This window comes from Acinonyx jubatus, chromosome A1, assembly GCF_027475565.1.
Source record: "Acinonyx jubatus isolate Ajub_Pintada_27869175 chromosome A1, VMU_Ajub_asm_v1.0, whole genome shotgun sequence".
NCBI classification, from domain to species: Eukaryota; Metazoa; Chordata; class Mammalia; order Carnivora; family Felidae; genus Acinonyx; species Acinonyx jubatus.
In genome coordinates, this window is record NC_069380.1 from 929867 (window position 1) to 944087 (window position 14221).

At 41.0% G+C, this 14221-nt stretch overlaps 1 protein-coding gene across 8 annotated transcripts in view; it reads right to left on the minus strand.

Annotated features, from left to right (window-relative positions):
* The window catches only part of ZMYM5 (zinc finger MYM-type containing 5), a 32571-nt gene extending 19500 nt beyond the window's left edge, over positions 1-13071 (minus strand). The window contains exons 1-4 of one of the 8 annotated variants that reach the window (XM_015077759.2): positions 12980-13071; positions 11765-11833; positions 3110-3632; positions 2779-2872 (exon numbers count right to left, since the gene is read on the minus strand). In XM_015077759.2, the coding sequence (XP_014933245.1) occupies positions 2779-2872; positions 3110-3622 (607 nt within the window). In that variant the 5' untranslated portion in view covers positions 3623-3632; positions 11765-11833; positions 12980-13071. Of the gene's footprint in view, positions 1-2771; positions 2873-3109; positions 3633-8063; positions 8121-11764; positions 11834-12621; positions 12752-12896; positions 12922-12979 lie in introns of those variants that run through there. The other 7 variants (XM_015077762.3, XM_053204218.1, XM_027064488.2 and 4 more) reach the window with 7 other exon arrangements.
* Between the last annotated feature and the right edge of the window lie 1150 nt (positions 13072-14221).

The following is a 14221-nucleotide window of genomic DNA, read 5'->3' on the forward strand; positions in this document are numbered from 1 at the left end:
CACTCTAATCACATGATGGGTCTTTCTGATGACCCTCTCTCAGCCGTCCTCTGATCAAAGTCTTAGCCCAAACAAATTCAGATGTGATCCAAAGGGCTCATAAATAGAAAAGACAATCCCAATACTTGGGAAATTCCAAGGACTTAGTCTCTGTCCTAAGACCTAAGGACAAAGGCCAGTGTTATTATTTATTAAACAGATGTCCACAATGAAATAATAAAAATTGGTATCGATTTTACTAGATTTCAGCCTTTGACTACATCTTAATATTCTGTGTGATGAACAGGGAAGCATGCCTAAAACACTTCTGTTTCATACCAAAATACAATGGTTGTCTGAAGGCAAAGAGGAAAAGCACTTATAAAATAGTTACATTGCAAGCTAAACCAGGCTTTTTTCACGAAATACCATTTTTACTTAAAAGAATAACTAACAAACTGATTACTGACATTTTCTTGAAAACAAATCAAGAAAAATTCACTTCAAGAAAAATGACAGTATTTGTTGCTAAGAGAAAATTTGAGCTTTCAAGTGAAAATCAACATCTTTGAAAACCTGTATCCACCACTGTCACCTTGACAGCTTTCTAAAGTGTCAACATTTAAAATAACACATCAACATCTAGAAGTTCAATGAATGGATATTTTCAAAATATATATATTTTTTATTTGACCAAAGCACAATGTAACCGAATCATACAAAGGTAAAAGATCCATCCACAGATCAATGAATCTTAATGTAATAAGTATGAAAACTTCGTTATATGATTTCAGATTCCACATTGTTAAGAACCTGTAAGAAACTGCCACTTATCAAGTTTCGGGACTGTTATCAAAAAACCCGTATCCATAATTCTCTAAAAAGATCACTAAAACAGTACTCCCTCCTACAACCAAATACCTATGTGAAGCCAGATTTTTTTTATACTTCAAACAAAACAAGATATTGCAACAGATTCAATGTAGAAATAGATAGATGTGAGGAGATACCATACACTTCACTATCTTCTATTAAGCCAGACTTTAAAGAGATTTGCAGAAATGTGAAAAAATGGCACTGTTCACTAAATTTTGAAAATAGTTTTCATTAAAAATTATATTTTGTCATATAATATGTAATTATTGTTAAATACTTAAGAAAATGTCTTACACTTTAATTTCTAATAACATAATTGATATAAATTAAAAAATCTTGGGGGCCCCCGATTATTTTTGAGAGTGAAACTGAGCCCAAAATGTTTGAGAACTGTCCTGTAGAAATAATAAACAATGTAGACAAAGAAATTTAGTGGACAGTTTCAACAGTAAAAAATGGGATACTATACAAATGCTAATAAAAAGGTAGAGGAATGTGTTATCTCAGACAAAAATCTTATACACATGGAAAATTCTATTTTTAAAATGATGTGAAAATTTAGATTAAGTAAACCAACAGAAACACAAAATTATATATAATGTGCTCTAAATTATATTTTTTAAAACCATGGAGGCAAAAGACTGAAAACAAAATTTTAGGAGTAGTCCTTGCTAGTTGGTAGGATAAGGTGAAAGATACTTTATTTCTAGCCATAATTTCTTACAAATATTCTGTAATAATCATGTAGTATTCTCATAACCAGAGAAAAAGATTAATTTAAAAAAAGAAAAAAAATTCTGGCATTCCATTAGAAGCAGTAAATGAGGCTCTTAAATCTAGTTCCTTTTCAGTCCTTTCCTAAACTTCTAAGTTGGTCAATAGCTTAAAGCACTAAAATGACCAAAAACCGATACCAAAACAAAAATTTTAACTCTCAAACAAACACCACACTAAATCACGACAAAGCTGCCAAAAAGATCTGCTAAGTTTTAAATAATTTTCATTATATTTTAACTTTATCAGAAAAAGACTGTCCATATAAGCTTTAAAAATGTAGGCCTCTATACGTGCCTCAGTGGCTCTGTGGGTTGAGTGTCCAACTCCTGATTTCAACTCAGGTCATGATCTCAGGGTCATGGGTATGAGCCCTGCACTGGGCTTTGTGCTGATTGTGGAGCCTGCTTAAGATTCTCTCCGCCCGCCCCCGCCCCACCCTTCTCCCACATGCTCACCTGCTCCCTCTCAAAAATAAATAAATAAATAAATAGACAAAAAAATTAAAAAACTATATAGGGTTTTAAAAATAACTTTTAAAATAAAGGAACTAATAATATGCTGATTTTAAAACAAAAATAAAGAGACAAGCAGTCCAAAAGTAAACATTTGAAACGCAAAAATTGAAATTTCAAGTTATGTTATTACAAGTTAAATAAAATTAAATTATTACATATTACTTTATTTCTTCAATTCACTATCCACTTTTTTATTCTATGATTTAAAACTAGGGGCACGTGGATGGCTGTCGGTTGAGCGTCCGACTTCGGCTCAGGTCATGATTTCGTGGTTCATGGGTTCAGGCCCCATGTCAGGCTCTGTGCTGACAGCTCAGAGCCTGGAGCCAGCTTTGGATTCTGTGTCTCCCTCTCTCTCTGCCCCTCCCCCACTCATGCTCAGTCTGTCTCTCTCAAAAATGAATGTTAAAAAAAAAGTAAAAAAAACAAGAAACTAGGTAGGTGGTTGTAGTAATTATGGAGGTTTTCAATTAAAACACTTCAGATGTAAATCGCAGTGGGTAAAACAGATTTAATTTCTGAAAAATCAGGGACCAAGTAGATTGCAAGTAAAATATTCTATCTTAATATGAAAGTCAAGAAAAAAAAGTATTTCATGTATAGAAGATCAATAAAATCACTTACTGCTTACCAGGACTATGATGAGTTGTAAATCCTCCATTCTGAAATTCACCTCCTGCCACATTCATTCTACCAGGATTAAAAGGTCCTACTCCAGTCTTGGTCTGTGAAGTCAAAGATGGGGCGTATGTTTGTATATTAACACCAAAATTACTTGACTGAAGTCCTTTAGCGACATCTCCCAAGTTGGTATTCTACAGTGATGTTATACGTGTAATCATTAAGTTCATATCTCGCCCAGCATTCAGAGCTTATACCTGTTTCTAAGGTTGTAACATTAGCAATAGGAATTTCAGAGTCGTTTCTGTAGTGATAACATTATTACCCATTCCTGCATTTACCTTACTTCTTGAAAGACTGGAAGTGGAGAAATCCAAATCTTTGGTTCTATTTTTAGTTCCAGGAAGTCCCCATTCAATATAATTGGAAGAATTTTTCTTGTCTTCTCCATTTGTTTCTATGTCCTCTTCATCATCGATAATAATTGTCTCACTTATATTTCCCTTCTGAGAAGCTGAATCTCTTGAGGAAGGAAGAATTATGGAATAATTTCCTTGTAGACATTCATTTCTTGATGAAGCAAATATAAAATTTCTTTGATCAGTTACTGTTGGAGCAGAAGTTGAAGGAGGTTGTATAGATTCAATAAATACAACATCATCATCATCATCATCATCATCATCATCATCATCATCATCTTCCACTGATGAGTTTCTAGATCTATTAACTAAAGAACTAGTTGGGCCACCAAATGAATTTCCAACATCCATGAGGCTAGCTGCCATGGCTTTACTCTTTAATAAAACAGGAGTCTGTTCAGCCAAGTCTAATCCTCTCGCTGAACATTTATCCATGCCAAAGAACCTGTAACAGAGGAAAATAAATAACAAAAGTTCTAGTATATTATGATCATTGTTTTATTGCAATGAAATAGCACAAATGAAATTTTAAATTCTGGTGAGTTTTATCCAACCCTCAGGGAAAATAGTGTTACTCATTTTGTTTTTCCTCTCTCATTAACCATTTAATGCCTACCTCAGAGTTTGATGGAAATTAATCATCCAATTTGTAGTAGTCCTTAAAAAATGCACTCATAGTACTCAATTTAACTTACCCTTTACAATGAAAAAAAAACTAAGTCTTCTTTTGAAATAGGAAATAGTAACAAAATCATTTATCAAACACCAATCACCCAGGATCCAAATACAATCACTATACTATACTTTTGTCTACTAAAATAAGTGACTATCATCTAACCCTTACTGCTCTAGCGTCTTTGTCACTGTTTTTCAAATTCTCCGCTTCTAACATAACTTTGATTAAATCTTCCTTATCCTTGTCCAGAAATTGCCAGACATTATGCTACGGGTTTTTCATGTAAAATTCTGAAAACAGCTCCATAATATAGGTATAACTTAATCTACTTTACAAATCAGGAAAGGAAAACCAACTAAATTGTTCTAGGTAAGACTGAGTAGAACTTAAACCCCAGGCCCTAACTCTAGGCCTCAAATTGTTAGCATTCATTTATATTCAACAAATACTTCCGTGAACCTGCTCTGCACTAGGGTATGACGAAGGAAAGGATCCAGCAGACAGACATAATTGAAGAATCTGGAAAAGTAAATAACCGATGAAGCAAGGACCTTAAAAGTAGACAGGAGATATGTGCACAGGTGGTAATGAAACTGATTATGAGTAAAAAAATCACCTCTATCTGAAAGAGAAGGAAAAGCTAAGTATAACTGGAATATTTGTAAGTACATAGAAATGATAAATGAAAAGCTGAGGTAAGTTTATATATGACAGCCTCAATGTTCTTAGAATTTCAAGAATAAAGAACGTGGGAACTGTATGGGTATTAAATTATTAAGAAAACTCATTTCATATGGCAGTCTTCATTCCATTTTAAACAACTCATACTGAAATATGCTACATAACATTTCTATTCAAAAATTTTCCCAACTAATTTTAATTGATAATAAAGTCATGCAATAAGTAAAGTTTATTCTTAGTATGTGTTATATCTTTAAATATTAACTCAGTTAATGGTTATAAAAGTGAAGTGAAACTATTCTTTTTCCCATTTTACCCATTAGGAAATGAAGACTCAGAAGATACGTAATCAGCATAGCCTGTTCAAATGTCCAAAGGATAGAGTTAGGATTGAAATCTAAGAAATCTGACTCTAGAATCGATTTCATAGCCAGTATATTATATGCAATTAATGTATAAAACAATTTTTAGAAATTACTTATCTTTTATTAAGATGAATTTATTAAAACAAAATCAACATTCAGAAAGTCTATTTTAAAGAAAAGATAACAAATCTAAGAGACCACTTTAAAAGGGTTATAAAAACCACAAAAGTTGGGATCATGATTAACATTCATCCAGTAAACTGGTTACATGGTTGATTTTCAAAGGAAAGAGGCAATAATTTAGCCTAAACTGAATTATGACATATAAGAGCTGTTATACATGAATTCTCTTAGTCCTTTCTATCTCTATTTGAATAAACCTACAACAGAGAAGAACAACTTCTGGAAAAGGGCTATTGCTGACGCCATAGTATCCTCTGGTGACATGTCTTCATCTTTTCAAGGAAAATAAAAGAAAGACCATTCTTCATGCTTTGCTCACTGCAGTCCTCCATCTCTGAAAAAAGATTTAAGTATTCATCTACTCTCAAATCACAGATTATAAAAAAGTTAAACTACTGCTAAAACTCACTGTGCATATAATTTGACCAAATACTTTAATTTCAGAAACAGAAGACTACAGAAAAGTTTTGACTACTTCTATAATATCCACAAACAGAAAAAGTTACACTTTAGCGATTAGTTGTGTGGCACTGAGCAAATTACTTCACCTCATTAAGTTTTCTAAACTATAAACTGTAAATGGGGATAATATACAATTCCAAGGTTTTTATTCAGATAACTGGACATGTAAGTCCCTGGCGTCTGCTTGGATCATATTAAAGAAAGTAAAAAAAGTTAAATCCCTCTCCTATGAGAAGGTATTCAGGCAAATAATTTGCTTACATCCTGGGATTTCAACAAGTGTCTAATCTTAAACATTTAGCTAGTCTCCTTTGGTATCTTAATATCTACAACTGATAACCAATGTTTAACATATTTTCATTTTGATACAATGAAAATTAATATAATCTCAAGTAATGGAAAAGGAAAGGAAAATCTGCACAGAGAAATCTGATAAAAGATTATAACACCACCATGCAAAAAAGTTAGGCTGCAGACCAAATAAGAATGTTAAATGCAGACTATCTCTAGGTAATTGGTAACAACTTTGTAAAATTAACAGGGTATTTAATTAGGGGTACAGATAAGACTTATTAAAACAAAGAAAAGAGTGTTTTGCCCTTTTGTATTTACCTTTAGTGACATCTCAGTTGTTTTCATTTCCTGAAGGAAATTAAAAATTTGTGGCAAAATATATATAACATAAAACTTGCCATTTTAACCATTTTTAAGCATACATGGTCAGTTTTTAAAATATGCTTTTTAAAAGTTGCAAAAGTTTTTGTTATATTCTTATCAGTTGAGTGATTTAATAGCCATTCAATTTTCAATGTTTACATACAATTACACAAAATTTACATTATTACAAAGAATCTGTCAGTGGTTTAAAGCTAAAATAGAAACGTTGAGATGTTAATATGACAAGATTAGCACATATAAGAAAGGTAAACTAACTTGCTCTATGAATCTACAAAAATTAAAATCAACAGTAAAGTATTTAAAAATAATTAATTATTGGGGTGCTTAGCTAGCTGTCACTAGAGCATGCGACTCTTGATCTCAAGGTTGTGAGTCTGAGCCCCATGGTGGGTACAGAAATTACTTAAAAATTGGGGCGCCTGGGTGGCTCAGTCGGTTAAGCGTCCGACTTCAGCTCAGGTCACGATCTCACAGTCCGTGAGTTCGAGCCCCGCATCAGGCTCTGTGCTGACAGCTCGGAGCCTGGAGCCTGCTTCCAATTCTGTGTTTCCCTCTCTCTCTGCCCCTCCCCCGTTCATGCTGTGTCTCTCTGTCTCAAAAATAAATAAACGTTAAAAAAAAAAATTTTTAAAAAAAGAAATTACTTAAAAATAAAATCTTAGTGAAAAAAAAATCACACCATAAAAAAAATTATGGTTTCAAAGTTTCATTTTTTTGGCCATCTATATTCTGTAGGCTCTATAAAAGATAATTAGGACATAGGTTACAAAAACGGTTAAGAATTTTTTTTTTTAATGTTTATTTATTTTTGAGAGAGAGAGAGACAGAGCATAAGAATAGGAGGGGCAAAGAGAGAGGGAGACAGAATCTGAAGCAGGATCCAGGCTCTGAGCTGTCATACAGAGCCTGACGTGGGGCTCGAACTTGTGAACCACAAGATCATGACCTGAGTCAAAGTTGGATGCTCAACCGACCAAGCCACCCAGGCGCCCCACAAAAACCGTTGTTAATCATTAATTAGTCCTAGAACATGTCCTACTGCATCTTTGTGGACTTATATTGTTACAGAACAGGTCTTACTATAAAAATATTTATATATTTACGTAAAAAGAATCTCAACTCGAAAGCCAACTCATGTTTAGTGAGTATCTGCTATAAGCATTCCCATTTGAGATCAGAAACAAAATAAAGGTGTGCTATGATTCTGGAGGTATAAAAATGTAATCAGATAGGATAAAGAAGCTCAAATGAACAACTACAACAAATAGCAAGAGAATTAGTAAAGTGTCCAAGTACAAAATTACTATCTAGAAATCAATAGCCTGGTAGGGATTCAGTCGGTAGATTAATCACACACAACTAACTTCACTCCTTTCTAAAACCCCCATAAACAATGGTAAGGTTCCTACACACAAGGAAAGGAAGAACAAGAAAAAAAGCAACAAGATTTTGTAAGCTGAAGAGCAAATGGATGAGTAACTACCTCGGTGGATCTGAGACAGCCAAACTAAAATAGTGATGGAACAAGCTAAGAGAAACTTCCTGATTATGCCGTATTATCTTCAAAAGGCTCAGAAACCAGGAGGTGCAGATATCTCTGGAATAGGGGATGGGGGAGCTAAAATGAGGTTGGGAGATCCTAGAACTATTGTCTCCCTCCATGTTGATGATGACAGGTTCTTTCCTACCCTGGCACAAGGTTCTAGACTTTTATTCTTTGGATAGAACAGAAGATTTTTGTCTGGGGTTCACCAAGCATGGATGAATAGTTCAATATCATGCATACGAAATGTTTCCTCCCAATTGATTCCCACAGAGGTGGCATCCAGACCTTTATCTTTCAGGACCTGACTCTTCCCTGGAAGACTTCTTTCTCAGGAACACTCACCTATGTTTTAAAAACAAAAATCGTTTTAAGTTTATTTGAGAGAAGAGCACAAGCAGGGGAAGGGCAGAGAGAGAGGAGGACAGAGGATCCGAAGCAGGCTATGTGCTGACAGCAGAGCCTGATGCGGGGCTCAAACTCATGACGACCTCAGCTGAAGTCAGACGCTAAACCGACTGACCCACACAGGCGCGTCAGAAACACTCTTCTCTATGAAATTAGGAACCAACAAAAACAGGAAAAGACCTAAAGATAATGACTCTAGAGATTCTCCATCAATTGGCCAAAAGAACCATTCTACAGTGAAGTTCCCAAATTGAAAGCCCAACCACACTTTTCTGATTTGCTTTCTAGTTCCGAATTCTTAACCACAAGTAGACCAGTCAAGAATTATGAAATATCTGAGGAAAGCTTCTAATAGGAATAGTTAAAAGAGAAAAAAAAAGAACGATAGATAAATGCAGGAAAAACAAACGTAAAATGAAAAACTACAAAATTATCAGTACTCTATCTGGGTGATGAGTAAAGATCATAGAAAATTAACTTTTTTTTGTGGTTTTTATGTCTAACGTGGGGCTTGAACTTACAACCTCTAGATCAACAGTTGCATACTCTACCAACTAAGCCAACAGGTACCCCCCAAATTAACATTTCTAACATAATAAAGAGCCTCCAGATATTAAAAGCTCAGCAGAAAGGAAAAACTTATGGGAAGCTTGGGTGGCTCAGTCAGTTAAACATCTGACTTCAGCTCAGGTCATGATCTTATGGTTCATGAGTTCAAGCCCCACGTGGAGCTCTGCGCCATTAGCATGTGCGCACGTGCGCTCTCTCTCAAAAATAAATATTTTAAAAGTAAAACAAAAGTAAGGGAAAACTTAGTTTTAACTTGAAAGATAATCCTGAGGAAATCTCACGTAATAAAAAAAAAAAAACACAAAAACCTAGAGGATAAGAATTACAGTTACCATTAACAGTATGTATGTGTATATGTGTGTGTCCCAAAACTTATGGACCAGGCACTTTACCTATTTTTATAGTCAATTAAATCTTAACAGCAATCTTGGGAAGATATATGTAATTTACTCATTTATAAAATGCCCATAATAAATGTTCATTTATTTACCCTTATTTAGTTTGCACTTTCCAAATATATAAGATAGCAGAAATTTGTTGTTAATGTTTTTAAATTTTATTTACTTTTTAAGTATTCTCTTTAAAAAAATTTTTTTTCATGTTTATTTATTTTTGAGACAGAGCATGAGCATAGGAGGGGCAGAGAGAGAGGGAGACACAGAATCAAAAGCAGGATCCAGGCTCTGAGCTGTCAGCACAGAGGCCGATGTGGGACTCGAACTGATGAACCGTGAGATCATGACCTGAGCTGAAGTCAGATGCTCAACTGACTGAGCCACCCAGGCACCCCACTTTTTTTTTTTTAATATATGAAATTTATTGTCAAATTGGTTTCCATACAACACCCAGTGCTCATCCCAAAAGATGCCCTCTTCAATACCCATCACCTACCCTCCCCTCCCTCCCACCCCCCATCAACCCTCAGTTTGTTCTTAGTTTTTAAGAGTCTCTTATGCTTTGGCTCTCTCCCACTCTAACCTCTTTTTTTTTTTTCCTTCCCCTCCCCCATGGGTTTCTGTTAAGTTTCTCAGGATCCACGTAAGAGTGAAAACATATGGTATCTGTCTTTCTCTGTATGACTTATTTCACTTAGCATCACACTCTCCAGTTATATTCATGTTGCTACAAAGGGCCATATTTCATTCTTTCTCATCGCCATGTAGTACTCCATTGTGTATATAAACCACAATTTCTTTATCCATTCATCAGTTGAGGGACATTTAGGCTCTTTCCACAATTTGGCTATTGTTGAGAGTGCTGCTATAAACATTGGGGTACAAGTGCCAGGCACCCCACTTTTTAAGTAATTTCTATGACCAACATGGGGCTTGAACTCATGACCCTGAGATCAAGAGTCAAATATGCCTCACTGACTGAGCCTGCCAGGCACCCCAAGATAGCAGCAATTTTAACTCCAATCTGGCTGGCACTAAACCCTAGTTCTTTATACTACATCATGCTGCAAATACCTAGGAATACTCTGAGAAAAATGGCTTTTCTAAGTGATAATAACTGAGTCAGTGACTTGTTACCCTGTCAAACTCACCCCTCACTGGTTCCCTTTTTCTATGAATACCCAGCAGAGCTCTAGAACAGTGCCTACATCCCATCACCTCACAAAACTCCAGGGAATGTGAAATATCACCACGCAGGGATTATAGAAAAATTACTGAATTAAAACAATATCCATTCCTAAAAGCTAGACAGCAGTCTACATCCTGACACAGTGTCCTCGATCTAACTAACTAAAAAGGTGTACTGTGAAGAATAATAGCATTAAGTGCAAAGACAAGACTGGTAAGGAGAACAAGGCCAAAGAGAAAGCAGGAGTACTACCATGTGAGTTATTCTAATCACAAATTTCATTTCAATCGCCAACTGTAAGGTGTTGGAACAGCTTTAAAGAACAAAATAGGCAGGACCTAAAACTGTACTGAATCCCAGATAATAGATGTGGAATCAGTGATTCTTTTCTTATAGTCATCATCTTCAGGGGCGACTGGGTGGCTCAGGTCATGATCTTGGGGTTCGCCAATTCGAGCCTCATGTCAAGCTCTCTGCTGTCAGCACAGAGCCCACTTGGGATCCTGTCTCCCCTTTTCTGTCCCTCACGCATGCACGCACACACTCTCTCTCAAAACTAAACATTAAAAAATCATCATCTTCAGACTCCTAATAAAATTACTGATTCAGGCAAGGATTGGTGTTAAAAAACAATTAACTGATAGAGAATTGGGCATTTTATTGCACCAAAATGAAACATTACATAGATTACTTCCTGGTACAAAGAAAAATACATTAACATCATAATGGAGAGATCCAGCTGTCACTACCAATTCGTGGTCAATCTCAGAACTAAAAGTAGTGTGACAACTAGATTATGTACCTCCTGATGTGATGCTGGCTGGAGGACTATCAGGGCACTTAAATAGAAAACTTTCTCAGATGTAAGACAAACATACAAAAAACACTCTCTTCATCAACCTTAAAAGAACAGAAAATTCAGAGTATTTTTCTTTCTTTTTTTAATGTTTATTTTTGAGAGAGCGAGCACCAGTGGGGGAGGGACAGAGAGAGTGAGGGGACAGAGGATCCCAAGCAGGCTGTGTGCTGATAGGCTGACAAGCAGCAAACCCGATGGAGGGCTTGACACACAAACCACCAGATCATGACCTGAGCCAAAGTCGGAGGCTCAATTACTGAGCCACCCAGGTGGCCCTACGTTCTTTCTTAATCCAACAGCAAAGAAAAAAAATATTTTTATCCACTGAGAAGGTGGGGAAAAAAAGTTACACTCAAAGCATTTAAAGTGAAACCTACTTTAAATCCTATCCAGTGGTGTAAGTATCAGCATACATTCCCAGTGCTTTCCCAGGGATTACCCTGACTTGGCTCTGGGGACAGGGTCCATCTAAGCAACTAGCTCTCTGCCATCAAGATAACAGAAAGATAAATCGACTAACTATTGCATTAAGTGCATTTAAATTAAAAAGCAGGGTAAAATTACTCACAAGTGATATGTCTTCTTCCTTAATTTCTGCCAAAGCCCCACCAGACTGGCCTGAAGGTGATTCCTGATCCTAGAATGACAGGAGAGAGCTGCGAAACTATTTAATTACAGCCCATCTGGACGTAGCACCAACTCCTAACCACCAGAGGGAGGAAGCAAAGGGTAAGAAGTCAAGGAGTTTCCGTGCTCTTCTTCCCTCTCCCAACCCAGAGCGGTGGAGAAGCGAGGTTTAAAAAAATACACAACTACTATAGGGATCTAAACGACTAGATGTAGCTAAATCTCGTTCCTCAAATTACAGAATGGGAGGTGGAGAACAAGCCTGCTCTAAGGGAAGGGGAGGGCGGGGTTGGTGGAAGGCAAAAGGTTCCCTCGACGCCAGCAAGAGAGTTGTATTCCCTCCTAAATTTGCCCACCCAGCGCTATCCCGGTCAACCGGGACACCAGTTCGGAGGTAAGGAGCGGCTCACGTCACCGCCGGGTGAAATCTCCTTCATTTGCCCCAAGCAGTTGCTCTGACTCGGAGACTTTGCAGTCCCTGTCCGCCATTAGAACTCGCCCAAATTAGACAAGACGAGAAACTCCAGGGAACAGAAGAGGGACGGAGGGGACCCGGTGGGGGAAGAGGCAGCACCCTCGCCCCGAAAAACTTGGGGACCTCGGGCTACCGCGGAGACAGTGGGAGCGCAGCCCCGAGAGCGGGAGAACGAACTGAGGCGCCCCTCCCCCCACCTTTCTACCTCCTCCGCCCCCCCCCCCCGCAAGAAAGAAAGGGAAAAATACCCCGCGACCTCCCACCGCCCCGGCCCGGGCAACCCCCGCCCCCCGAGCGACCCCCGCCTCTGGCGTCCGCCTCACCCAGCCCTCCCGGCCTCGCCCTCACTCTCGCAGCCCTTCGGGCCGCACGCGAAGACGCCTGTGACAAGAGCAGAGCACGGAGCAGACCCCGAGGCCCCGACGCGGTAGCTGCAACTGCGGCCGTGCCGCGGGATATTAATCCCGGGTCTGTGGGAGGCTCACGCATCTCCGCCTCCCCAGTCGCCTCCACCTCCTCCTCCCGAGGCTGCGCTGCACCCAGCCACCCCCTACTACCGGCGAATCTGGACTGCAAAGACAGCGGGGATAAGCCTCACCCAGTTCTGGCTGCAGCTCCGCGGAACGAACCCCCACTCCCCTGACCCACCCCCAGTCCCACCCCGCCATCCGCCACACGCACAACTCCGCTCGGTCCAGTCCCGGGTTTAGCGCTGGTGAGGAGGAGGAGGCGGAGGAGACGGAGGCGGCGGCGGTGCGGCCGAGCCCGGAGAGGCCCCGCCCTCCTCGCCCTCATTGGCTGGCCGGAAAGGCGGGCCGCGGCGCCTCGGGCACGTCCATTGGCTACATCTGCCTTCCTTCAGGACCCCCCTCGAGGGGGTGGTCCGAAAGGCTGTCCGTCAGGCGCAGGCCACACCCCCCCGGCGTCGCCGTTCCACTCCCCCCCTCCGCCCGCTCTCGGCCCTCGGCCGCGTCCCCTCCCCTCCTTACCCCCGCCTCCCACCCCGCCCCCACCCCCGGGTCCGTCAGGGTCAGGCAGCCCGAGTTTCGCCGCCCGCTGCACCGGCCACGGGCTCCGGCCCTGGGCGCCCGCGGTGCCCTCCAGGGCCCGGGACAGCCCGCGAATCTGAGGCCGTGGCCGCCTGCCCTGGCTCGGGCCTGGGCGCCCAGGCTGCTGCAGCCGCTCCCAGCGACCCTGCCCGAGGAGAGCCGCGGCCTCGATGTCCCCAACGCCCTCCCTGTCCAGTTCCTGAAGCCCCCCGAGAGGGGCGAGCCCGGGCACGGGCTGGAGCGACTGAAAGTGGGAGGTCGGGGCAGCGGGCGAAGTGGGTTCCCGAACGTGCCGCGGGGAGTGGGAGCGCTTCCACCCTCGCCTCACCCCCGTGGGGAATAGTCCCCCCACCTCCCGTCATGGCTGCAGGAGGAGACGACGTCCTCCATTTTGTCGGGACTGCTGTGGGAACTTGGGACCAGTTCAAAACCAGACCCCGTGGGGCTGGGAAACTTGTTCCCGCGAAGCCCCAACTGGGCTCCGCCATTCGGCCGGGGGGACGGCCCCTGATGCCGGCGTCTGCGTCTGAGGGGCCCTGGGGGACGGGCGCCACGGTGGAGGGACCCAGACGCCGCTCCCCGCCTCCATCAACCAAGATGGAGGAAGCTGCGGGCTCCCCTGGAGCTGGGCTCCCGCCTGTTGGAAGGGCCGGAGCCTCCCCTCGGTGCGTCCCTCGCCGCTGCCGTCGTCCTCCTCCGCGGCCTCTTTCGGTTGCCCTCCCCCAGCCTCTACCCGGCCTCCCCACTGCCTTCCACCATCGCCTGGTCCTCAACGGTCGATGGGGTCTCCACTCCACCGCCTGCTCCATCGCTTCGCCCAACCGGGGCCGGCCTGGCTGCGGGGAGCCGAGCGAAGGTGCGCGGCGTTGCGGCG